The sequence below is a fragment of the Pyrus communis genome, chromosome 14, assembly GCF_041283825.1.
Source record: "Pyrus communis isolate YQ-2024b chromosome 14, ASM4128382v1, whole genome shotgun sequence".
NCBI classification, from domain to species: domain Eukaryota; kingdom Viridiplantae; phylum Streptophyta; class Magnoliopsida; order Rosales; family Rosaceae; genus Pyrus; species Pyrus communis.
Window position 1 is genome coordinate 10,653,714 of NC_142578.1, and position 25,696 is coordinate 10,679,409.

Sequence of the window (25,696 nt, forward strand, 5' to 3'; positions counted from 1 at the left end):
AATGATATTAACAATCCGTGAAATGCTCCAGAAAATAGACATCCGTAGCTTTCCAAGCATATAAGGCTCATTCTCTAATTCATTCTGACATGTCCGCAACTTGCTTCCAAAGTCAGCTGACCTGCACAGGCAGTTTTGACGAATTTGTTATTTAAAATTTCACTTGTGCTATTTTTCTTTTCTTTACTTGACAAATCCTACAAAACACAAAAACAAAGTAAATAGCTCAAAAATACAAGGAACTAACTAAGAAAAGACAAGTGAATTTGATGTAAAATATATATAAATATAAGTTTATCATTGGCACGCCCCGCATCAACCGAATGACGTAGTTAGCTCATTAGTTATTTGGCATGCGCTCCACGTAAGCTTGGTAGTTTTTAGGGTTAACAAATATACATTTGAATGACAAAACAATTTCCGATTCCAACGTATCTTTTTATAGATATGATCTTCCAACGAAGACTAAGAAACTGAATAAAATTTCGATTATAAAATCAATACTGGGAACATTAATTCACAGGAGATGTGATATTTGCATTCCACCACTGAGGGTGCAACTATGATCTAATAAATTATAGTTTAATCGCAAGTGTTGGATATTTCTACTGGTTAGGATATTTTCTTCAACGTATTGTTTTATGTTCAAAACGTCCCCTCCCTCTAAGGTAATTAAAATAGTAATATCATTTGTTTTAAAAAATTTACCACTCATTAGTCATTATATATAGTTTTAGGTTGTTTAAGAAAAAATCATTTCAATTAAAACTATTCATCCATTTGACTCTCGTTACGAAATTTCAATTTTTATTAGAACACTATGACTGTCAAATTTTTTTTTCACAATTAGAAGCCTCAATCATTTCCGAATCACTAATATTTTACAAAATAACCATAAATAGAGACTTCAAAGTTAGCCGGTCTCATCATTATAGAAGAATGTTTGATGAGCCCCTCAACTAGTTACCAAAAACAAAGTTAAAACCCCAATTCAGAGGCTAGTTAAAAAGTTGTCATCTTTTTTTTTTTTTCTTTTCATGTCATCCTGATTAGAGGTGGGTATACGGGTATTTGGACTCGTAGATCTAGACCATATTACCGACCCGATATGAAATTATCTAGTTATTACTTTTAATTTTCAAAATAGTCTCAATTGGGCTAGGCTTATGTAAATACGAGTCCAAAACTAAGTCGATATTTATTTTTTTTTTGGGTGACCTAGCCCTGATCGTTTAAATGTTGTCTTAGCACTTGTTATTTTATTAATAGTCCACAATGAAGCCTATGATCCATAATTTCATCCATATCTAACCCTAAGAAGAAGTAAAACAACCGTCAAACCCTAAGGAGTAAAACTACGATCAAACTTCTTCAAACAAAGATTCTTAAAGAGTCCATTCAATTCCCTAGAAAAATTTGTTGGCATTGACTTTGTTAGACGTAATTCATTTATAACCGAAACACAGAGATTGTTTATATTTTGGGTAAATTTTAGTTTACTACCCTCAAGTTTCGTGGTTTTCAACATTTGGTACATGAAGTTTTTTTTGTCCCAGAGTCATACCTAAAGTGTTAATTTTGGAATAGTCTCATACATCCATTAGTCTGGCTGTTAAGTCTGCCGTTAACTAATGATGTGGCGCCCATGTGGACAATTATTGGGTGTTGTGGAGCCAAAAATAATCACAAGGCGACATGTGAATTTTTGAGTTAAAAGGACAAAATTACCTTCGAGGCACACCGAGATTCCTATGCACGAGCAGTGGGCAATCATCCTCAACCAAGTCAAAAGTGCCCAAAATAGGTAATAATTCAAAACATATTTCATTCATCCTCATCAAATCTTCTCCACAAGATAACTCCCAAATCATTCCTCTTTTATTATATTAATTAGCTAATCAATTAGGAAATTATTCTATTAATTAGCTAATAAATTGATTTATTATTCAATTATTTCTAATTAGCTACAAATCATGAACCTCACCCATATACCAATCAAGTGGTCGTCCTCCTCCTAAAGGGGCCTGCCACACCCCTATAAATACTACCTCATTCTCTCCAAAACCAAATTCCAATTCTCTTGCTAAACTCTCAAAATTCTCCAAACACTTTTCTCTCAAAATTCTAACTTTGGCATCGGAAGTTCTTCAGCTAAAGCCCCTCCCCGCATTCATTGTGGGCATGTGAGGCTCTTGTCCTTATTAGTGCTTTCATTGAGAGTTTAATTCACACGTTCTTAGAAGACAGAGCATTCAAAGTTTCTCGTTTCTTGTTTGTTCGTAAATTTTTTATAATTTCTTTTTCCTAGATTTTTTTTTTTTTTAATTCTTTGAAAAGAGGTGAGGAAAAAATACAATGACGGAAAATTCGGAAACCACGACGAACGAAACTTCCTACGTTCCAAAGATCCAGATCAAATAATGGAGAACGAGACCTAGCCCCACCACGACGATCCACGAGGCTCAAAGCGATGGCAAGATGATCAACTTTGCCACCATGGAGCACCACCACCATGGCAGCCATAGGGACCACCGTGGCAGTTGGGAGTGGGCTAGCTCCATGGCAACAAGCCCACGATGAGCAGCGAGTAGCGAGGTAACCACAAGCCTAAGCCCAAGCCACTTTGCAACAACAAGCCCAGGCGCTAGAAGCAGCCCAAGCCGCTACCCCAACAGTGCAGGCCCAAGCCTCGTCCACTTGGTGCACGACCTAATCTGCAGCCCACGCTGCAAAGCAGCCAAGCCAATGAGAAGGCAAATCAGCAGCGGATTGCAGCGATGGTGTCGGGGAGGGCACTAGCGGAGACAAAGAGGATGCAACGCCGACTATTACCCCAACTGCAACAAACGCCGACTACCACCCTTTCGAGGTCATGGCTGCCGGAGATCCAAGGCCGCTGCATGCATCTCATATCAAAGATCGACTGCCGAAGATCCTTGTCACGACGCCAAAACAAAACCCAGTCACGCTGCACCTACAACTTTCATGTTTTCATGGTGGTGGAGAGTCCGTTGGTCTAAAGTCTGGAGCGAAAACTTCAACTGGATCGGGCATTAGTGCCTGGGTCCAATTTGGCGTTGAGGGCAGTGGGAACTTTGGGGATTTGGGTTCTATGGGTGAGGACATGGTGGGTTGGGGTGCAAGATAAGGAGGAGGATAAGGGTGGGGGTTAGGAGAGGTATGGTGGAGATAGAAAGGGGTAGTCGAAGAAGAAGGTTTACTTTTTTAATTTTTTTTTAATACCACGTAGCGCCCAATCATTGTCCATATAGACACCACGTCATCAGTTAACGGGAGACTTAACAGCCAAATTAATGGATGTATGAGACTGTCCCAAAATTAACATTTTAGGTATAACTCTGGGACGGAAAAAAACTTTATGTACCAAATGTTGAAAACCACGAAACTTGAGGGTAGTAAACTGAGATTAACCCTTATATTTTTGTTTTGTTATACAACATATAATTGAAAACAGATCTGTTTGACCCATAAGAATTGGATCTTATCAAACGGATCCAAATGCGCCAATTCCGCCAATAAAATAAATAAACCCGAAACCGGCTCGAACTCGTTTATAAAAAAAATAAGTTCGAGTCCGAATCCACCAAAAATGGACCCGACCACCCGCGCCCATCCATGTCCTTGATTGCAAGCAAACAACTTTGTTAAAGATAAATACAAATTTTAAATGAAAATGCAAATGTAGATTGATAAACACACTTTTCCTATTTGGAGAAATTTTGCACATCAGATAAGGAACTAAAAATGATACTGATTCTAGTTTCATGGGGCCCTCTAACCAAAAACTAAAGAGAAATATTTGTGTAGGACTCAACTTGCCAAAAGAGAAATATTTGTGTAGAACTCAACTTGCCACTAGATCATGTTGAGTGGCATTATTATCCATTTAAAACTTGTTATGTGTTAAACCAAACCGACGAAGGACTCTCCTTATTAAGTTTAATTTTTTTTCTTGAGAAATTAAAAAAAATTATTATGTAATTGATTAGTTAATTAAAATGGAAAACCAAAAATATATATATATATTTTTAGGTATGTGGGCAAAAAAAAATGAGGAGACCCCTCTTGACCGTTAGATTTAACTTTAATAAAATTATATGGTTGAGATTAAATCACAGGCCACAGAATCTCAACCACATGATTTCATTAAAGTCAAATATAACGGTCGAAAGGATGTTTCCATTTTTTTTTGAAAAATGAGGATCCCTTCCCTTAAAAGCTTCCTATATATATATATCAATAATGTATTTTCATGGGTTGTCTGCAACTGCAGATCATGGGAAGCAAGCAATACATAGTGGCTGAAGAAAAAGAGGGGATTAAAAGATAGATTCAGAGAACTCTTGCCCCATTATTAAAGAAGTCCATTTTTTTTTTTTAAAGGAGTGTACAGGTCAATAGAAGCCTTCTACGAATTGAAGGAAGACCATAAATGAATGGCGAGAGAGCTAAAAATAAGAACAATACAGGTACGATTCCGATGGAATGGGAGAGGTTTGGTAGTTGGATTGCCGTGGACATGTACTGGTGATGGGGTATGCGTTTATATTTCTATTTTTTGTTTTAGTTTTGAATAATCTTTTTAGCTAGGTTTTTATGTTAACATTCTAAAACTTTTAATCTAACAAATGACAAGTTTTGAATGGATTGTAATGTCGCTCAGCATAATCCAGTGGCAAGCCGAGCCCCACACATGTTTTTCTCCGTTGTCACAATATCTAACATCGAATTAAAACTTGCCACTTAGTACTACAGTCTAGTGGTATTTTTTGTTACAACATAAAATTCCTATTCATCCTCCTCCTAAAACTAAACCCTTGCAACCTTTCCCTATTCCCCCTAGGGCATGATATGTACAAATCAACTATTTCCAATAAATCCCTAGAGACATCAGGTTAAATGACGAACCTTGTCAGTAGGAATAAATCTTAAACCCGACTGAGACCGATACTCATCAGTCTAGCCGGTCCCTTCCTCGGTTCCATTCCGTTACCAATAACTTTCTTTGCTTCGCTTGTCTGTTTGAAGTCTTTTCTGGAACCCGACCTGGTGGTGGCATCATATAGGAATGCTTTACTACATCCGCTGTTGAATGTCTAATATCCACAATTGACCCCTTAATTGATCTGCTAGGTGATGACCTACTTGATCTGGGCGTAGACCAATTTATTGGTCCTTTCCTTACAGAACTAAAATTATCGAAATCCTGTTTATCATCATTCAAGGAGAGCTTGGGCTTCTTTGGGGGCAGCATCCGATTCACGCTTCTCCCAGGATTGTCGGACCCAGAAACTGCAACTGATGTTCCATATGCTTCTTCAGGTTTCTCAATTGATTTCAACTTCCGAGCTTTCATGGCTTTTTGTGAAGGCTTCTTTGGCCACCTTATGATTCCATCTGGATTTTTCCTTGAGGGACGAGTTGCCATGTCACAAAGTGTTCGAGCAGCACTTAATATTTTTGGACAATGCTCATCTGAACAAACAAAAAGCATCTCACTAAGAAAAGCACAAAAGCAAAGCTGCAGAAGCAGAAAATAGAAATGAAGTGCACGCAGAGTAGGATACGGCTAAATTCTTTTTTAAGCCAAGAATGATAAAATACATAATTGTGCAATTGATGGGCCTGACATTCAGTTCCTATTTCCTAACGAGGCTATAGCCTATCAGATTTATTTACTTTTCCATTTCAAGCATATATTATGCATTGTTTGGCACATCTCATGACAATTAATTGGAAAAATATCAGCCAAAGAGCTAATCTACGCCTCAGCTAGATCGCGTAATACTACAAGGATGAGATATCTACTCAGTTTGCTCCTGTGACTTTGTATAACCCAACGTAGGCCTCTTGGGAATGAGTTTTAGTGCCAATATTCAATTGTCATTCTTTGTCATCTTCCTCGATACCTCCTTTATGCATATCACTCCACCAACCCAAGCCCCAAACACATGCATTACACTATACATACAAGAAGCATAAAGAGAGGCTACAAAGAGGAAGCTGTACCGTTACAATCTCCCGTCTGCTTCAGCTTGCCTCCAGATTCTGCATTTCCAACAGAACAAAAATTTATTAAAGGCAATGTCCCAAGTAGTGGGACTGATAACATTTCCAAAACTTATAAAAGGCAATGTCCCAAGTAGGACTGATAGAGATGGTAAATATTTCCAGCAACCAATGTAACTTATTGAAGTTTTAGTATATAACTCAAACTCATGCCGGCATTCCCCTTAGAGAAACAAAATGTAAATAAATTACCTTGCGGAATGTAGGAATCTTTCGGAAATGTTGCGTTAGATAACGAATCTTGTTGACACTGAGGAAGACTAATAGATATGGATGGGCAAACTTTATCGTGGGAACCAGCCACTTTTAGCCTTGCAGAAGGAACTAGACTTTGATTATAGCTGAGTGACTCCAAGTCTGTCAAATTACTAGTTGCAACCCACAATGAACTAAGAATATTCCTCTCTATTCTTAGCCATCGGCCTTGGCATGTCCCCCTGCTTGTGGACTGTTTGGCCACATCGGAACTGGTTCTACAGTGCCCATTAGAAGTATGTGACCATGAAAAAGGAGGCAAGCTTGCTCGGCGAGATATTTGTCTGCCTGAACATGGATCAGGAGTATTTCTTGAAGATGAAGCAGGTTTTGCAGCATCCAAAAGCAAAGATTCCAAATCCTTGGGTGGAGGAAGGGCCAAGCGTTCCAAGACATACTTAGGTTCACACAATGGTAAATCAAGGGGATTAGCAGGAGCGTCAGGCTTTCTATGTGAATCCTGTACCTACAAAAAAGAAACGTACATCATCAATCATTAGTAGTTTCATCACTAATAATATGATTGAAATAAACTCTAGCAGCTGGACAACAGAATTAAAATCCTTGTGAGTGGAGCCTAAGACTAATAACTAAAATGTGCAAATGCTCACACAAGGAACCCAAACTCCAGTTAGGTCCAGCAGCATGTCTATGCTGGATTCACAAGACCAATCCAAATAATCATTACCCTGAAGAATACCTTTTGCATGATTTGCCACGTAATCCTTAAACTTCTAGTTTAATCAAACAGGTTAAAAAAATGAAAGTTTTCTCCAGGGCTAATAAATCTTCCATTACCACTGATCACTGACCTCATTACATGAAGACAAACCTGTGATGAATGGCTCTCCTTTATCACTATCGACGCCAGAAGCTACAACAGAAGTTGTGCATAACGGCCATGGCGACATTATCTTGTCTGGATTGCTGTCTACTTCAGCATTAAGTTGGGGCTGAACAGACCTCGGTTGCTGAAGGGTAGAACAAGCCTTTTTAACTGCATGCAGAAAACTATCATTTACATTTGCTGGTCTCTTCCCTTTTCCCCTGCCTAAGCTAGGACACTTGTATGTCCCATCAAGGAGCTCATTCAGTGGCACATCGTCTACCAGCTGTGTAACATCGTGATTATCTGACTTAAGGCCATGTACTCCTGACATTCATTTAAATTACAATTTAATTTTTGCACAGTATGCACATTGATAGTCCGGTAATAATGGAACAAATACACTCCTTTAAGGAGGTCATGATACATTGAAGGAAGGAATTTGGCTTTTGTGGAATGTCATACCATAAAAGTTGTTTCCACCAGCAGCTGAACTGAAGCTTGCCAAACCAGGCTTTACAGAGAAGGAATCGTGTTTAGTCTTTGCAGGAAGTTTGAGATTTCTCTTTTCACCTCGCTTGCTTGTAGAGTTGTTCTTTTGTTTCACCAACTGAGTCTTATCTGGAATGTATAACACAGAAAGGAACAGAATAGCTCTCAGCAGAAACACTTAAAATCCATGAAAAGGAAAATCCAACACATTTAATGGGACACGCAGTGTGGTTAAGTATAGCATTATGGCCATAGAAAATCAAAGCATGCATTTTGGAGACAGCACTTGCAAGTTAATGTTTAAAATTTCGAACCACTCAAATAAAATTAACAGTTAACTTAATATAAAAGAAGAAAAGTCCTGCAAGATACAATGGACACGTAGAACTAGCACCCAAAGGCCACATTTGGGAGGATTAGAAGGAGATCTGACACGAAGGAAACTTATTTCATTGGTTCCTTCAATGTACCATGAATATATTGGGTTGTCCATCGCAATCCAAAGCTAGTGACTAAATGAGGCCTAAAGAAACTAGCTGGGCATAAATTTTTTACTCTCAAAGAATGAGAACTAGTACATCAATTAAACTTTAAGGAATAAAAGAATATGCAGAAAGAAGATTATGGACCCAGAAGATGTAATTCCACAGCATTCTAATTTGCTTGAAATAGTCTCAGACAATATTGCATCCTCAGTCATCGGAAGAAATATCGTAATTTCTATTCCTTCGATTACCTTTTAAAGTTCCATTGCGAAGGTTCAGAAGTTAAAAACGTTTCAGTTCAGCTATTGAACAAACGTCAAAATGATCCATGTGCTGTATAACCGCTAATGTTTAACAATATATTTAAATAGGAAAAAATGCCTCTACATCCAGAGCTTGTATATAATTGGTTATCAAAATATCACACACCTACGAGCTTACATGGGAAATTGACAAAAGGTTTGGTTAATAATATATATATTGTTGACTGTAAATATTTTGAGTGGGTTTGGACAGTTTTAGTATTGGAATATTATCCTCATGCAATATTTTCATTCCGAAATCTCCGTTACTTATGCTTCACTAAGAAAAATATTTACCTTGCCATAATACTCTGATGTTAAGCAACAGACTGACAATAGCTAGATGATGTTGATGTGGCTGACAGCAGTAAGAGCTGTCCGGGAATCTTAATTTTCCCCAACATCAAGAACTGTGACAATAAAGTGGACTTTCCAGCCAAGAAAATTTTACATTCGCCGCATTAAACAACTCCAGAGAAAATAAAAAACACAATAGGCGAAAAATTACTAATCTAACATTTAAGTGACTAATAAATACAGACCAATTAAAATTTCACATGTGAATAGACCACAGATGGCATCTGCCATCTTAAAAGACTTTCCCGGGTCAGTTTTTTTAATTTGGAATCCTGACGATAATAAACAAGCATTTACGTCAAATAACTAATTCACAGCTCCAAAAGAAACATATATTACCTGATGAACCACACTTTATAAGTAAAGATCCAAGCTTATATGACATATCCTTTATCCCGTCAACTTCAACAAGGCTCGTTGGATCTTCAAATCGAGCAACACGTGGTCTCTTAGATAAACTGCCCAATTTTGACAACTTTCCTGGTTTCCGTTCTAACTGTACACTATCAGCACCAGTATCCAACAAAAAACCATTTTTTCCCCTGCCATGTAGATGCCTGGACAATTCTTCACCCTTATAGCTGCCCCGGCACATCATATCACCGAGCTTAGTTGGTTCATTCTCTGAAGTACTAACCGCATTCGTTACCTCTGAGAACATAACCATTCCCCAGTACATAAAATTACGAAACTTTTCAGTAACAAAACGATATACACAACCAAATGAAGAAATCCTGGAAAGAAAACTAGACTAAAACTAAAACTACAAATATTGGAGACAAGTAACAAATAAACAAGGAAAATCAAAGGAAATGCTTAAATTGGGAAATATAATGAGCTGCGATTCCGAAAACTAACAATCACAGCAAACCTCAAAACTTAAATTTGTGAATATACAACTACAAGCAAGAGAGAAACATAAAACCCACAATTCAAATGTCAAATAAAACTAAGAAAACAGGCCAAGAAACCACCTTTATCCCTCAACGATGAGCTGCAAGCCTCGGTGTATGAGGTAACTCGAACCGAAACGCGGTCCGAATCACAAGGTTCTAGCTCCTTGACTGTAACCCCAGCTCTCACAAGCGCCTCCACACCCAAAAACTTCGGCACGGTGGCTACATCCACGGGAAAACTCAAGTCCACCGCTTCCATCGCCTAAACACTCAACCGATAAATTTACAACACTGAGCCGATAGATTCACAGCAGGAGTCGCCGAACACCGCCCTGCGATCCATAAGGAGGAGGAATCAGCTAAAGTGATCTGGGAAGGACCATTTGGGCGAATTTTCTCGGGAAAATGTGCAGGAAATTGTGGATTTGGTGCGAGAAAGTGAGAGAAAGAGAGAGAAAATTGGGGACGTTGCGGCGAAATGGGGGTTTCCAGTCTAGGGCAAGAACAGGAAAGAGTGAAGAAAGAGAAGTATTTATAGTTTTCGGGAAAGGGTGAGGTGTGTTTGGTAACGGCAACTGAATGGGGAATATTCCGGTTAGGCTAGCGTCGGGCAACCACTTTTGCTCATTACCATAATTATGATTTATGTTTATTATACGTCTTCAATTAACTATGATTAATTTTAATTTTAAATATTTATTTTCTAATTTTGATAAAAAAAAATTAAATATCTCTACTAATTAATAAAACACTCATTGTCAACTATAATTTTATGAAATTATCAATTTACCTCTCTAATTAAAACATAACATGAATAAGAAATATGGGGCATAAATGTAATTTCACACAACCAAATTTTGTCTTTTTTTTTTTTTAAACCTCATCTACAAGTAATCCTAACATATAAAAAAAATAAAACACACTTTCCACTCCTACATTCTCTATCACTCTCTTCCTCTCTCCTTCTATTTCAAAAACAAAAATAAAAAAATTTCTCACCCACTTTGTGTGTGCCCATATTCTAGTAGTTAATTAAAAGAACACGTATCAGATAATGAGGTGTATGATGAATATAAGTGATGAGAAAAAATGCACACATAACGATGGTGATTCAAAACATCTGTCTTTTGTATCTCTTTCTCCTATTATAAAAATATCGATGTACTAAAACATAAAACACATGTTTTTTTGTTGGGTATGGGGTTATTTTTATGACGTGGCATTATCCAATCCAAATTACATGAGAAAATTGGGGATTGCTTGCGGTGCCATATCCAAAGGGAGCACCAATGAGAGAGAAGCATGTGTAGTGTTGGTGGTAAGTCAAGTCAAGTGGAAAATGGAAAAGGAAAAGCAAAAGGTCTGATGAAATTCCATTTTAAGCTTATTTTCTTCTTTTCTTCTTTTCTTATTCAAATTGTGCTATTTTAATTTTTGAAACTCAATTTTCGTTTTATTTTTTATTTTTTGAAACTTTATCATTAAATCTGTTAATTTTTTTACGTGGCATGAATGAACAAATTTACTATTAAAAATTTGACAACCAATAAAAGAAGCACATGTAAAACCCCCTATTCCTCCCTCACTAATACTCACTAACATTATACAGTAACGAAAAATAAAATTCACCTTAACTATCACTCTGGTGTGACATCCAACACGCCGGCAAAACTCTATTTTCATCTTATTCATTTTTTTCTACTTCTATCTTCTTTATGATGTTCACTCGTCGGGTTGAGACTGTAGTTAAACTACAACCACACTCTTCTCAAACTTTAAAATAGATAATGAAGCAACTATGCAAAAGGAAAAGGAAAGTCAATCATTGAGCAAGCAAAATATAAACAAAAAAACATGTTGTCACATTAGTTGGAATTTTAAGATTTGAAATACGAGTCATTATTATTCAATGTGCATGCATCATTTTGTAAAAGGAAATTACATTAGCATGTCACGCAAATAGGAGGATAACGTAATCGGAAATCGAATGTCTTACTAATTCCAGCCATGTGACATATTTCTTCACATATTTAGTAGTGTAAATATTTACGAAAATTGCATATATAGTGGGTGAAAAATCGAATATACCACTTTGTTGAGTTAATTCTCTAGATCATAATTAGCAAGAAAATTCAAATAAGATCGAAATATAGGAAACAAAAAATTCTTGGCATTACGAATTCGAGTCTCGTAATTGTAACCAAATCACAATTCATAAAGATAATAATCTTTCTATATAATTTATGGCATCACATTAGAAGTGGTTAAAAATACTTATCATAACACACCACATTCTTGAATTTTGATTTCTTTATGATTCGCAATGGTACACACAGATCATTAAATTTGCGTTTTTAAGGATGCAATGAATAGGAATCTAATGGTCAAAATTTTTAGACCCTTCTCAAATATCACTGGTATGAAAAAATAAAATAGGCAAGTGGCATTTACCATAGTAGTGGAAAACAGTTGAGTTCTTATATAACAGTGTGAGTTCAAATCCCGTCAGTGGCTAATTTAACGTCTAATTTAATCCAACAAAATATATTGTTTAATAAAATAAAATAAAATAAAAAAATAGTTGTATGATTTCAAAAACCCACCAAACAAAGCAAAAATAAAATAATAATAAAATACCCGCCATGTCCTCCCCCAAACCCCAACTCGGACTCACTTCTCAACTCTCTCCTCTCTCTCTCACCTCTCTGCGTCATTTTACCAGCCGAAAATGGCCGCCACGCACACCTCCACCACATCTTCTCCAACATGTAAATCCCTAGATATTATTTCCCAATATCTCTCCTTGTGATTTCGACACTCTTCTTGTTCTTCTGATTCTCTCTCTCTCGGATCTCCTCTCATTTTTCACCTCGCCCGAGAGCTAGGGTTTTGGTATTCTGGGTTCGTTTGCGTTATTGGGTTTATTTGTGGGTGGGTAGAGAAGACTTGCTGTGATGGACGAGAGTATTGTCGACGATCTTATACGAAGGCTTGTGGCTGCGAAGAATGGCCGGACCACCAAACAGGTGCAACTGACGGAAGCTGAAATACGGCAGCTTTGCTCTGCCTCCAAGGAAATCTTTCTTAGTCAGCCGAATCTTCTGGAGCTTGAAGCTCCAATTAAGATTTGTGGTAAAGGACTAGGGTTTTTAATTGATTTGTGGATTGAAAGTTTTGGTTTTTCGTTTCGGATGAATTGAAAAGTTGCTTCTTTGACTTTGTTTGCATGTTTGTGTTGAATTTGGACTTGGTTGTGTGAAAGAGTAATGTGGGTAATTTGCAAATATAAAAAGGGTTTGATGGTTGGAAATTGGAATTTTGTATGTCTGGTTTGTGTAATTTGTTGGAAAGAAAATAAGTTTATTTTTTCAGGTTATGGTTCATTTGATTAGAGCAGAAGGGGCAATTACCAGTAAAAGGGTTACTATATCCATATGTATTAATCTGTTAGCTGTATGGGTGAAATTTCATATATACATATATATGTTATATATATATACATATATATGTTATATATATATACATATATATGTTATATATATATACATATATATGTTATATATATATATATATATATATATTGCAAAGTGGAAAGTGATTTAGCACATTTTGGATTATTACTGGTTTATTCTTGTGAAGTAAAGTTTATGGTCAGAGGATTTAATGTAGCTTTTCATTAGAAATTTTTGCGACTTTGGCAGACGTTTGAGCATTGCAGTATGAGGTTTCGTATGAGCCTTTCAGTAATTCGTTAGCTTGTCCTTTGTCTTTTGTTTTGGCGTGGTTGCCTGTTGGTGTGTTAAATAGGCTTCTTACTCTGAAGAATAGTTCTTAGGTCATCCAGGACTAGTGTCTATGATGTGGCTGTATTGTGCTTTTTTTCTACTTTTACATTAGACAGGCATCAATTTTTGCGTCTCTAGTTCCATGTGTGCTTTGTGTAAGTAGGCATTCTCTGAAGTTGGATTTGGTGGAAAGCCATTGAAGTTCGTCATTGTGACGAATGAGAGTACCCTTTTTTGAGGTGGAGATTGACCCATGAATGTAGTCAAAATTTGATGCCCCCCCCCCCCTCCCCCAACCCCACGTGTAAATGTCGAAAGTTGATGTTACCATGCATTAGCCGTTATATTTGATCCTCATTTATTACACTGGCATATACAACTTGAATGTCGGCTAAATTTTCTTGTGTTTTTGTAGTATGCCAGTCTTGTAGTGTTACATCTCACTCGAATTGTTATAGCGCACAAAATAGCACATATAGCTTCTATTTATTCGATGCGGAGGGCAGGCATAGCTTTTGGACTCCACTTTTTTGTTTATTAGGTTCCTTTCACTTTCCACCATTTAGCGCCGTGACATCTAAGGAATTTCAGTTGTTAAGTAATTTTATACTCATGACCACCAACCTTTATTTGGTTTGCATTCTCATCTTCACTCTTGTCTTTATGAAATGGAAGCAAATCCGTTTCTGTCGATCACGGTGAAAGGATCTTGTTTTAAATAACTATCAAAGACCGATTTCGAATTGAATCTACAATGTAGATGTATATTAGTTTTTATTTTATATTTTTATAATGGTTTCCTAAATTAAAAACATGTGAAATTTCTGTTGATTACTAAGATGACAATTCTCATCTTCCCTCTTTGTTTCACAGGAGATGTTCACGGTCAGTTTTCAGATCTTTTGCGACTGTTTGAGTATGGTGGGTACCCACCGGAAGCCAATTATTTATTCCTAGGAGACTATGTTGATCGTGGTAAGCAGAGCATAGAGACAATATGCCTTCTCCTTGCATACAAGATCAAATACAAGGAGAACTTCTTTCTCCTCAGAGGCAACCATGAATGCGCTTCCATCAACCGCATCTATGGATTCTATGATGAGTGCAAGAGAAGATTTAATGTTCGTATATGGAAGACATTTACTGACTGCTTCAACTGTCTTCCTGTTGCTGCTCTTATTGATGAGAAGATCCTTTGCATGCATGGCGGTCTATCTCCTGATTTGAAACACTTAGATCAGATTAGGAATATTGCACGGCCAGCGGATGTGCCAGATCAGGGTCTTCTCTGTGATCTGTTATGGGCTGATCCCGATAAAGATGTTGAAGGTTGGGGAGAGAATGATCGTGGCGTGTCATATACATTTGGGGCTGACAAGGTTGCTGAATTTCTCCAGAAACATGACCTAGATCTTATTTGCCGTGCTCATCAGGTGCTATGAAGTCATTTTCTCTCTTTTTGTTTTTTTCTTTTTTTATACTGAACTGGACCTGCATGCTCAAGTATACACAAAGTCTAGGAACTTAAATATTTGGCCTCATGTGATGCATCTTCAAATAATCACTTTTATTGTACAGTTAAACTTGTCATCACAGTAATATGGATGATAATTTTGAAGTAACTTTATTTAAAATTTCATCTTTCGAATTTGGTGAACATGTAAAAGCACACGGAGTAAGTTATAATTAGAGATTATGTGCGTGTTTGCATGATTTATCTGTTTTTATGGGTCGATTTCCACTCCTTGTCATATTCATTCCACTACTCATCATCTACATTGTCATTGTGGCATGTCCATTGGGTTGTTACCCTAATGGTGTATTGGTATCGAATGCTAGTATGCCATGTGCCGTGTTGAGATTCTGGGCGCAGGTATAAATTTTTCAATAAATAGCTGCACACTTGAAAAATTTATTCACAGGAGGACTTCTTGTGTTTCACCTGTTCCGTCACGTACTCATTTAATTGATTGGATACTCTCTTTCAATTGATGCTGGAGTGAAATTCTTTATATGATTAGTTGTGAACATGTTTTTGCCTGGTCTGAGATGCAAACTGAATTTTATTAGTAGAGTCTCTCATTGTTTGTCCATTTCTTAAAAAATTTCTTGGGTTTCATTTATCAGGTTGTGGAAGATGGATATGAGTTTTTTGGAAAAAGGAAGCTGGTAACCATATTTTCAGCTCCAAATTACTGTGGGGAGTTTGATAATGCTGGTGCCATGATGAGTGTAGATGATACATTGACATGTTCCTTCCAGATTTTGAAAGCCTCTGAGAAGAAGGGAAAGCTTGGGATAAACATGTTAAGACCAGGAACTCCTCCTCACAAGGTACAGAAATTTAGAAATAGGAATTACTTCCAAAAAGCAATAGGGGAAAAATTGCAATAAGTTTTGGGAATAGCCACACCATTTTTTTCTTCCTACGTGCCTCTCTTTGTTTCTGGCCTACGGATTTAATAAATTAAACAGAAGCAATGGACAGAATTAGACGGGGGTATGTAGGGGAAGAAAAAGGGTGTGTGGTTATCATTCCCTAAGTTTTTAACGTTTCGTGGAGAGTTAATCATGATTGTATTAATAGTTACGAAGCTTTGATGAATCAAATGTAAGAAGTATCTTACCTGGCATCCTTGGATACTTACAGTAGGTCAAATAGTACTGAATGGAAGCCTAAAGTAATTGGCGATGTGAATTAGTTGTTATGGGAAATCTGTAAGTTAATTCATCGATCGGTGACATTGGAGTTTATCCAAGTTTATCAACTGTGTTTTCTCTGAAACCAACGATGTTTAACTGCATACTTCTCTCTCGCAGGGTAAGGGATGAACGATTGCAGAAGCTTTACTTGTAACTTCTGAGAACTCCTTCTGGATCATCCTGTGCTGTTTGGTCTTCTCTCGACTGCAAGGTTTAATTATTCACCTCTGCCTTCTTTTGTGCCGTACGGAAGTATGAAGCTGAAAATTCACTTCTACAGTAGCAAAAGAGCCATTAGTGTATCTGAATGAGTGCAACTTTTTTTTTCCCAGAAAAAAAAGAGAAGTGAAACCATCTGTATAATTGAAATTTCGGTTCCATTGTGTTGAATTGTAGAAGTTATTGTTTCATGGCAAAACCTAAATTTTCTGTTGCTTGCAATTGACTTTTACCATTTCCCGGTAGTTCAGCCGGGAGTGTGTTGCTCTCCTTTACCATCATTTTGGTGCTCTGTGTAAGTTTCTCAGTACATGACATTGCATTATTTGATTGGGACGCCTCATGGCAGTGAACCTTTATTATAGTAGAAGTGTGGTTATTCCAACATAGTCTGGTGCAACAAACGCACCTTTACAATAGGAGTGTGGTTATTGAAAATCATGAAGTCGATCAGATTTGGACTTCTTGTTCGGTTTTTCGTGTAACCTCAATGAAGAATGAGAAATGTTTGTTCAATGTGTTGCAAAGGTTTTCTTATGCAATGAATTGTGAATGAATGAATGTGAAGATTGGATGGGTTTTTTTATTTATTCAAACTATAGAGGATAGAAAAATAGAAGTGCAAAATCGCATCCTTTCAACTACCCTTCAACAGGTGCGTTCGAGAAAATGTCGTATTTGCCCTCTAGCTCCAGAAACTTCAGATTTTCTAGATTTTGAAGAAGCCAACTTTACAGAGCGATGTTGCCGATATGCAATCGGTTTGATGCGTACATTAGAAGATTGAAGGTTAACGTTACAAAGAACATGATCAAAAGAAACAAGATCTTAGGTTCCTACCAATTTTCTTTTATTTTTATGTTTGAATTAAAAGAAAAGGTCACGAGACGACTACATATAGTTTCGTAGTATCTTGATCAACGCAAGAAATCATTGAAGAAACAAGCTCTTAGGTTCCTACCAAATTACCAATGTTCTTTTATTTTATTTTTTTGTTTGAATTAAAAGAAAAGGTCACGCGATGACTATATACAGTTTAGTAGTATTTTACTTCACTCGTAAATAATAGATCTCAGATCACGAGTTAAATATTACTTAACCCACATCCTTCTTGTTAGGTAGACTAAATTTGTAAATCATGTAATGTGTCACTAATAAAAATAAACACGTTAATCAACAATTCAGTTTAGTAATATTCCAACATACCACGTACCTATCACAATAGCTAAGACCATCTTCAATAGATTAGGTTATAGGGCTATGGGTTCTTTTATAGCCCACAATGAGGAAAAAACCATCTTCAATAAAGGTCCAGGCCAAAGGAAAAACGAGACCTAATGGGCCAAACTCCAGCCCATGGCCATCGAGCTAGGGAATTGAAGCCAGCCAGACAGCAGCCAACGGTTGCATGACGTCATGTAGCCGTTAAATTTGAATTTTTTTTTAAAAGGATAAAATTTTAAAAAATATATTAAAAATCTTTTTTTTTTCTTCTATAAATACCTAAACCATTTCTCACATTATTGTCACCCTTCAATAATATGGAGAGTTACTCACTTTAGCGACACGTGTCACTGGAAATTATATCCAAAAAATCATTAAGATTATATAAAGATAAGAAACCCGGAGGTTTATTCATTTAGTAACAAGTGACACTCAAAATATGTCCAGAAACCTTATTTTAATATGATAGTTTAATTCAATTAACCAATAAAATTAAAGAACAAATTTAAAATAATAAATTATTGAGGAAGCTAAAAATAGTCCCTTTCGGTTGGAGATGGTATATAAATATGATCTATCACTGTTTATTAAAAAATAATTTCTTACAGAGTTATAATTTGGACATGGGCTAAATATAGCCCGTTCGATTGGAGATAACCTAACAATTGACATTTTATACGTTCAAAGTTAAAACATTTATACATTGTAAACGTTTGCACCTATGTTTTTTCTATGTATACAATTATCCCATTCTCCCTCCGTTTTAATATTTCAAAATTAGATGCCTCAAATCTCTACTTTTCCTCTGTTGGTTTTAAGAGTTCTAAAGTGACCCTGTTTCAAATCATAGACACGCTTGTTGCAAAATCTTGCATACAAAAACCATTTCCAAAAGAAGAAAGTGAGAAAAGAATGTTAGCCACGTTGTGATCCGTTGGAAAATTTAGCGTCTAATTGCTATATTAAATCATGTAGAAAATTAAGAAATAATTTGTGCAATTATATATCAAAGTAATGCGTGCACATGAGTAACCATTGTTAAATGAACATGACATACTAGATTAGAAAAACCCGAATATATGGTCGAGGCAAATGTTGGACATCTATCCTTACGACAAGTTTACGCCCTACTATGATACTTATGGTTGATCGGCGCTTGTCTTCTAGGATACAACGACCAAATCGTTGTAATAGTTGCAACACTCTAAATCACAAAGCTCCAATGAACCACGAACGTGTTTAATACTTTTTTATATGGACTCAATGGGACACTACAAAACTCTCTAACAATAGTGCATTATATGTTTGAATATATGAATAGAAAAGTTATTGAATGATTATAGGGGCTTCCTATTTATAGAATTTGAGATAACTCTTTGAAAAACATGTGATCTTTCATGAAAAGCAAAAAAATTGCAACTCTTTATTAAGGCAAACACATATTTCCACCAAAAGAGATTATTTTTAATTTTCATTCAATTAATAAATTTAATATAACAATAATATTACATTTTCCAACATGATGATTTCCACCTCCTCTTCGAAAAGAACACATAAATAATTTCAAATAACATATATTTGAATGGTTTGGAGGGCATCAAAATTTCATGATTTTCAACATGGATTCATGATCATCATCAACCAATCATAGTGTTTGAAGTATCAATATTGATGGAAATATTCATATGCAAATTTATGGAAATATCAATAGATATATTTCACTCGGTATCAGTTGTCTTCGATAAAAATGATAAAAATTTACTCAAAAACTTGAAAATTTAAAATGAAACTTTAAAAAATATCAAATGAAACCATAATACATGTATGAATTAAAGAATTGTTAATTAAATACTATGTAAACAAATAATTATGTGATATGTGAGAAAGAAAACTTCTTTCTAATGACTAGTAATAAAGTAAAACATCTCATTAAAACTGATAAATTATACCTAACTCAATCAAAACTTACTTTTATAAAACTAGCACAAGTCTTGAGCGCTCGACTCGACCAAGATGAACAAGGGGCCACCCGAGCGTTAGAAACACGTGGACAGACGAACAGTTTTATGGAGTTTAATTGAGGTTGTTGGAGTTCAACTTTTAGGAGTCTGATTAAGGGTCCCATCATTGCACTAACAAAACAAAAATTGTGTCCCTGTACACTCCATACACGTGCGAGTCACGTGCTGCCAAAAGTTTCCAGATAGGGTTGGCAAGCACTCCCAACACAGCCAAGCCGAAAGAAAGAGGTCCCCCCTCTAAAACCCCAACTGTGACTCATTTTTCAACTCTCTCTCCTTCCTTTATCGCTCCTCTCTCTGTCATGTCACCAGCCGAAAATGGCCGCCACGCACACCTCCACCACATCCTCTCCAACCCGTAAATCCCTAAATATTATATCCCAAATTCTCTCCTTTTGATTTCGACGCTCTTATTGTTATTCTGATTCTCTCTGTCTCTCGGGTTTCTACGCGTTAATCGCATCTTTTATCCTCTCACTTTTCACCTCGACCAAGAGTGCTAGGGTTTTGGTATTCTGGGTTCGTTTGCTCTATTGGGTTTTTTTTTCCTTTTTCTGGGTGATTTGCTATGATGGACGAGAGGATTGTCGACGATCTTATACGGAAGCTTGTGGCAGCGAAGAATGGCCGGACCACCAAACAGGTGCAACTCACGGAGGCTGAAATACGGCAGCTTTGCTCCGCCTCCAAGGAAATCTTTCTCAGTCAGCCGAATCTTCTGGAGCTTGAAGCTCCGATAAAGATCTGTGGTAAAGAACTAGGGTTTTTAAATGATTTGTGGATTGAAAGTTTTGGTTTTTTTGCTTCAGATGAATTGAAAAGTTGCTTCTTTGACTTTGTTTGCATGCTTATGTGTTGAATTTGGACTTGATTGTGTGAAAGAGTAGTATGGGTAATTCGCAACATGTTAAAAGGGTTTGATGGTTGGAAATTGGAATTTTGTTACTGTGGTTTGTGTAATTTGTTGGAAAGGTAATGAATTTATTTTTTTAGGTAATGGTTCATTTGATTAGAGCAGAAGGGCAATTACCAGTAAAAGGGTTACCATATGTATTAATCTGTTACCCATATCGGTGAATTTCATATATGTTGCAAAGTGGAAGGTATGATTTAGCACATTCTGGATTATTACTGGATTTATCTTACGAAGTAAAGTTGATGGTCAGAGGATTTAATGTAGCATTTCATTAGAAAATTTTGCGACTTTGGCAGGGTTATGTAACAAAACTTTTGAGCATTGCTAAAGGGTTGCAAGGTTCTAGTCAGATTGAGGTTCCATATGAGGCCTTTCAGTAATTCGTTAGCTTGTCCTTTGACTTTTGTTTTGGCGTGGTTGCCTGTTGCTGTGTTAGATAGGCTTCTTAGTCTGAAAAGTAGTTCTTAGGTCATCCAGAACTAGTGTCTATGATGTGGCTGTATTGTGCTCATTTTCTACTTTTAGATTAGACAGGCATCCATTTCTCCGTCACTAGTTCCATGTGTGCTTTGTGTAGGTAGGCATTCTTTGAAGTTGGATTTTGGTAGATAGTCTTTGAAGTTCGTCATTGTGACGAATGAGAGTACCCTTTTCTTGGGGTGGAGATTGACTCTTGAATGTAGTCAAAATTTGATGTTTCCCCCCTATTGGGGAAATGTCAAAAGTTGATGCTACCAAGTAATAGGCTTTATATTCTATCCTCATTTATTACATTCGCACATACAGTTGAAAGTCGGTCAAATTGTGTGTTTTTGTAAGTTGGCCAATCCAGTAGTGTTATGTGTCAATCAAATTGTTATAGTGTGCAAAATCCCACGTATAGCTTCTAGTTATTTGATGCGGAGGGAAAACACGGTGGACTACACTTTTAGCATCGTTTCACTTTCCACCATTTAGCACCGTGCCTTGTTAAGGAATTTCAGTTAAGTAATTTTATATTCATGACTGTCAGCCATTATCTGGTTTGCATTCTCATGTTCACCTTAGTTTTTTAAAATGGATGCAAATCCATTTCTGTTGATAACGGTAGATCTTATATCATTTCAATAACAATTAAAGACCTATTTCTAGTTGAATCTACAATGTAGATGTGTATTAATTCAAACGATTAATTAAGAACCGTTTTCATATTTGTTTCCTAAATTGAAAACATGTGAAATTGCTGTTGATTACTAAGATGACAATACTCATCTTCCCTCTTTGTTTCTCAGGAGATGTTCACGGTCAGTATTCAGATCTTTTGCGACTGTTTGAGTATGGTGGGTACCCACCTGAAGCCAACTATTTATTCCTAGGAGACTATGTTGATCGTGGTAAGCAAAGCATAGAGACAATATGCCTTCTCCTTGCATACAAGATCAAATACAAGGAGAACTTCTTTCTCCTTAGAGGTAACCATGAATGCGCTTCCATCAACCGCATCTATGGATTCTATGACGAGTGCAAGAGAAGATTTAATGTTCGTATTTGGAAGACATTTACTGACTGCTTCAACTGTCTTCCTGTTGCTGCTCTTATTGATGAGAAGATCCTTTGCATGCATGGCGGTCTGTCTCCTGATTTGAAACACTTAGATCAGATTAGGAATATTGCACGGCCGGTGGACGTGCCAGATCAGGGCCTTCTCTGTGATCTATTATGGGCTGATCCTGATAAAGATGTTGAAGGTTGGGGAGAGAATGATCGTGGCGTGTCATATACATTTGGGGCTGACAAGGTTGCCGAATTTCTCCAGAAACATGGCCTTGATCTCATTTGTCGTGCTCATCAGGTGCTATGTAGTTGTTTTCTTTCTTTTTGTTTTTTCGTTTGTGACTGAACTGGACCTGCATCATCATGTATACACAATGTCTGGGGACTTAAAGATTTGACCACATGAGATGCATCTTCAAATAATCACTTTTCTTGTACAGTTAAACTTGTCATGACAGTAATATGGATGATAATTTTGACGTAACTTTTTTTAAAATTTAGTCTTTCATATTTTGGTGAACATGTAAAAGCACACGGTGTAAGTTATAATTTGAGATTGTGTGTGTGTTTGCATGATTTATCTGTTTTTCTGAGTTGATTTCCCTTTTTTGTCATATTCATACCACTACTCATCATCAACTTTGTCATTGTGGCATGTCCATTGGGTTGTTATCCTGGGGTATTGGTATCGAATGCTAGTATGCTATGTGCTATGTTGAGATTCTGGGCGCAGGTATAAATTTTTCAATAAGTAGTTGTACACTTGAAAATATTTATTCGACAGCAGGACTTCTTGTGTTTCACTTCACCTCTTTCAATTGATGCTGGAGTGAAATTATTTATATGAATATTTGTGAACACATGTTTTTGCTTGGTCTGAGATGCAAATTGTATTTTATTATCAGATTCTCTCAATGTTTGTCCATTTCTTATTAAATTTATTGGGTTCTGGTTATCAGGTTGTGGAAGATGGATATGAGTTTTTTGGAAAAAGAAAGCTGGTAACCATATTTTCAGCACCAAATTACTGTGGGGAGTTCGATAATGCTGGTGCCATGATGAGCGTAGATGATACATTGACATGTTCCTTCCAGATTTTGAAAGCATCTGAGAAGAAGGGAAAGCTTGGGATAAGCAACAACATGTTAAGACCAGGAACTCCTCCTCACAAGGTACAGAGATTTAGACATAGGAATTACTTCCGAAAAGCAATAGGTGAAAAACTGCTACGAGTGTTGGAATAGCCACACCATTTTTCTTTTCATACATGCCTGTCTTTATTTCTGGCCTTCGGATTGAATAAATCAAACGGAAACAACGAACATGATTACAGTAGGCCAAATAGTACTGAATGGAAGCCTAAAGTAATTGGCGGTAGGAATTAGCTGTTATGGGAAATCTCTATGTTAATTCATTGTTCAGTGGCCTTGAATTTTATCCAATTTTTATCAACTGTGATTTCTCTGAACCCAATGATGTTTAGCTGCATACTTTTCTCTCTCGCAGGGTAAGGGCTGATCGGTTGCAGAAGCTTTAATTGTAACTTCTGAGAACACCTTCTGTATCATCTTGTGCTGCTCGGCTTTCTCTCGGCTGCAAGGTTTGATTATTCACCTCTGCCTTCTTTTGTGTCGTACAGAAGATGAAGCTGAAAAGTTATTTCTACAGTGGCAAAATAGCCATTAGCGTATCAGAATTAGTGCGACTTTTTGTTTCAGGAAAAAAAGAAAGAAAAGTGAAATTTAACTGTGTAATTGAAATATCGACTCCATTGTGGAATTTTAGAAGTTTTTGTTTCATGGAAAAACCTAAATCTTCTGTTGCTTGCAATTGACTTTATGCCCCAATTGGAACTCCACCATTGCCTGGCATCTCAGCAGGGAGTGTTTATGTTGCTGTCTTTTGGCAGGACACACATGAAATGGGTTTACCATCATTGTGACGCTGTGTAATATTCTTACTGCATTATTGGATTGGGACGTTACATGGCAGCAATGTAGTAAAAGCGTGAGGCGTGGGCGAGGCGTTTGAGGGATAGCCCAGCCTAGGCGTGAGGCGTGGGGCGAAGCCTTACGGGACCTTAAATAATAGAGGATTGCTGAAAAAAACAGAGGAAACAGGTGAGAAAAACAGAGGAAACAGAGACTCTTGGGGTTTTAAAAATAAAAGAAAAACATACTTGGCCAAAACGACGTTGTTTTGGGCCAAGTCATTTAAAAAAAATTAAAGACTTGGCCAAAACGATGTCGTTTTGGGCCAAGTCTTTAAAAAAAAACAAAAAATCCCTATTCTTCTTCGCGGTCGTCTTCCTCGTGAAGACGCCGCACAGCCTGCAACCCTAAACTCAGATGGCAGAGCTTGAAAACAGAGCAGTTGACTTCGATTTTGGGTTGCGGATGGATCTGGGAACGCCCGCCAACCACCTTTAGGCGCGCCTTAGCCACCTAGTCTTGCCTCGACAACGCCTCGGTGAGTTTTCGCCCACTCCCACTGGGCAAAGGCATTATCACTCCCGCCCCGCCTTTAAAGCCGTCTGGGCGCACATCAGAGCGCGTCTTTTAAAACATTGCGTGGCAGTGAAGCTTTACAGTAGAAGTGTGGTTATTGAAAATCATGATGTCATTAATCAGATTTCGACTTGTTGCGTAGCCTCATTGAAGGATGAGAAAATCGTTTGTTCGATGTGTTGCAGAGGTTTTCGTATGCAATGAATTGTAAATGAATGAATGTGAAGTTTGGGTGGGTTTTTGATTTATTTCTCCCCTCTAGCCCTCTAACCCCTCCCTCAAATCCTTTCTTTCCCTCCGTCCTGGTCTCTCCCTCTCCTGTTTTTTTTTCTGCTTTCCCTCTGGTTTTCTTTTCTTTCCCTCATCTGCATTAGCATCTGATATCCTTTGGTGCTGTGCTCTGAGCTTTTGTCTCAGTTTATTTTGAGCTCTTCCAAGTTGTTCCTTCGGAGGTGTGCTCTGGCGTACGGTGGCTTTTAAAGTGCTTTTTGCACTATCTGGTAGGACTATGGGAGCGCTCATTGCACGGGTAGCTTGGCCACCTTCACTTTTCTTCCATCCATTTGTGGTTCCTTGGTTTGTCTTATTGATGATGTTGGCATCGTGAAGGTGCTGCAACAAGCTTGGAGGACTTTTTTTTCAAATCTAGGGTTTCAGTTGGAGTTTTCTCTTGTTTGTGGTCTTTTTGAAGTTTCCATTATGTTGGATTGTGCTTTTACTTGTTTGTTTTGGGCTTTCCTTCTCTTGAACTAGCATTCTTTATTAATAGATTTTATAATGTTTGACAAAAAAAAAGAAAAAAAAAAAAACCAAGAGAATAGAAAAATAGAAGTGCGAAAATTGCTTCCTTTCAACTCCCCTTCGACGGTGCATTCGAGAAAGAGTAATGTTAGGGAAATTAAATTGGTAAACAAAATTTTGTAAACTAAATGACACAAAAGTTGATTGGATTATTACTCAAGTATAGATTAACATGTTTATTTCTTATTGGTGATACATCATTAAATTTAGTTTACAAATTTAGTCTATCTAACATTACCCTTTGAGAAAATTTGTAGATTTAAGAAGCTAACTTTAGAGGGATA

At 37.0% G+C, this 25,696-nt stretch overlaps 3 protein-coding genes across 5 annotated transcripts; 2 read left to right on the plus strand and 1 right to left on the minus strand.

Annotated features, from left to right (window-relative positions):
- Window positions 1-4,635: 4,635 nt before the first annotated feature.
- LOC137712759 (uncharacterized) lies at window positions 4,636-10,332 on the minus strand. 2 transcript variants are annotated; one of them, XM_068451913.2, is made up of 7 exons: window positions 9,782-10,332; window positions 9,147-9,458; window positions 7,637-7,792; window positions 7,158-7,498; window positions 6,283-6,805; window positions 6,031-6,069; window positions 4,636-5,496 (listed from the first exon to the last, which is right to left on the minus strand). In XM_068451913.2, the coding sequence occupies exons 1-7, from the start codon at window positions 9,960-9,962 to the stop codon at window positions 4,976-4,978; spliced, it is 2,073 nt and encodes a 690-aa protein (XP_068308014.2). In that variant the 5' UTR covers window positions 9,963-10,332; the 3' UTR covers window positions 4,636-4,975. The 2 variants fall into 2 exon arrangements, with proteins under 2 accessions (XP_068308014.2, XP_068308013.2); XM_068451912.2 differs by having other exon boundaries at window positions 6,283-6,811; window positions 9,782-10,329.
- A 1,972-nt stretch (window positions 10,333-12,304) lies between these two features.
- LOC137712571 (serine/threonine-protein phosphatase PP1) lies at window positions 12,305-16,691 on the plus strand. 2 transcript variants are annotated; one of them, XM_068451662.2, is made up of 4 exons: window positions 12,305-12,835; window positions 14,362-14,921; window positions 15,616-15,822; window positions 16,309-16,691. In XM_068451662.2, the coding sequence occupies exons 1-4, from the start codon at window positions 12,658-12,660 to the stop codon at window positions 16,318-16,320; spliced, it is 957 nt and encodes a 318-aa protein (XP_068307763.1). In that variant the 5' UTR covers window positions 12,305-12,657; the 3' UTR covers window positions 16,321-16,691. The 2 variants fall into 2 exon arrangements, with proteins under 2 accessions (XP_068307763.1, XP_068307764.1); XM_068451663.2 differs by lacking the exon at window positions 16,309-16,691 and adding an exon at window positions 16,139-16,202 and having other exon boundaries at window positions 12,354-12,835.
- Window positions 16,692-19,868: 3,177 nt separating this feature from the next.
- LOC137712570 (serine/threonine-protein phosphatase PP1) lies at window positions 19,869-23,934 on the plus strand. The gene is made up of 4 exons (XM_068451661.2): window positions 19,869-20,404; window positions 21,843-22,402; window positions 23,064-23,276; window positions 23,611-23,934. Exons 1-4 carry the CDS (start codon window positions 20,224-20,226, stop codon window positions 23,620-23,622), a joined length of 966 nt encoding a protein of 321 aa, XP_068307762.2. The 5' UTR covers window positions 19,869-20,223; the 3' UTR covers window positions 23,623-23,934.
- Window positions 23,935-25,696: the final 1,762 nt, after the last annotated feature.

Coding starts and splice junctions, on each gene's coding strand:
- LOC137712571 (XM_068451662.2), top strand. CDS start 12,658: ATGGACGAGAGTATTGTCGACGATCTTATACGAAGGCTTGTGGCTGCG. Junction 12,836..14,361: donor AGCTCCAATTAAGATTTGTG/GTAAAGGACTAG, acceptor TTTGTTTCACAG/GAGATGTTCACGGTCAGTTT. Junction 14,922..15,615: donor TTATTTGCCGTGCTCATCAG/GTGCTATGAAGT, acceptor TTCATTTATCAG/GTTGTGGAAGATGGATATGA.
- LOC137712759 (XM_068451912.2), bottom strand. CDS start 9,962: ATGGAAGCGGTGGACTTGAGTTTTCCCGTGGATGTAGCCACCGTGCCG. Junction 7,793..9,146: donor TATAAAGTGTGGTTCATCAG/GTAATATATGTT, acceptor TATACATTCCAG/ATAAGACTCAGTTGGTGAAA. Junction 5,497..6,030: donor GCAGACGGGAGATTGTAACG/GTACAGCTTCCT, acceptor TTGTTTGTTCAG/ATGAGCATTGTCCAAAAATA.
- LOC137712570 (XM_068451661.2), top strand. CDS start 20,224: ATGATGGACGAGAGGATTGTCGACGATCTTATACGGAAGCTTGTGGCA. Junction 20,405..21,842: donor AGCTCCGATAAAGATCTGTG/GTAAAGAACTAG, acceptor TTTGTTTCTCAG/GAGATGTTCACGGTCAGTAT. Junction 22,403..23,063: donor TCATTTGTCGTGCTCATCAG/GTGCTATGTAGT, acceptor TCTGGTTATCAG/GTTGTGGAAGATGGATATGA.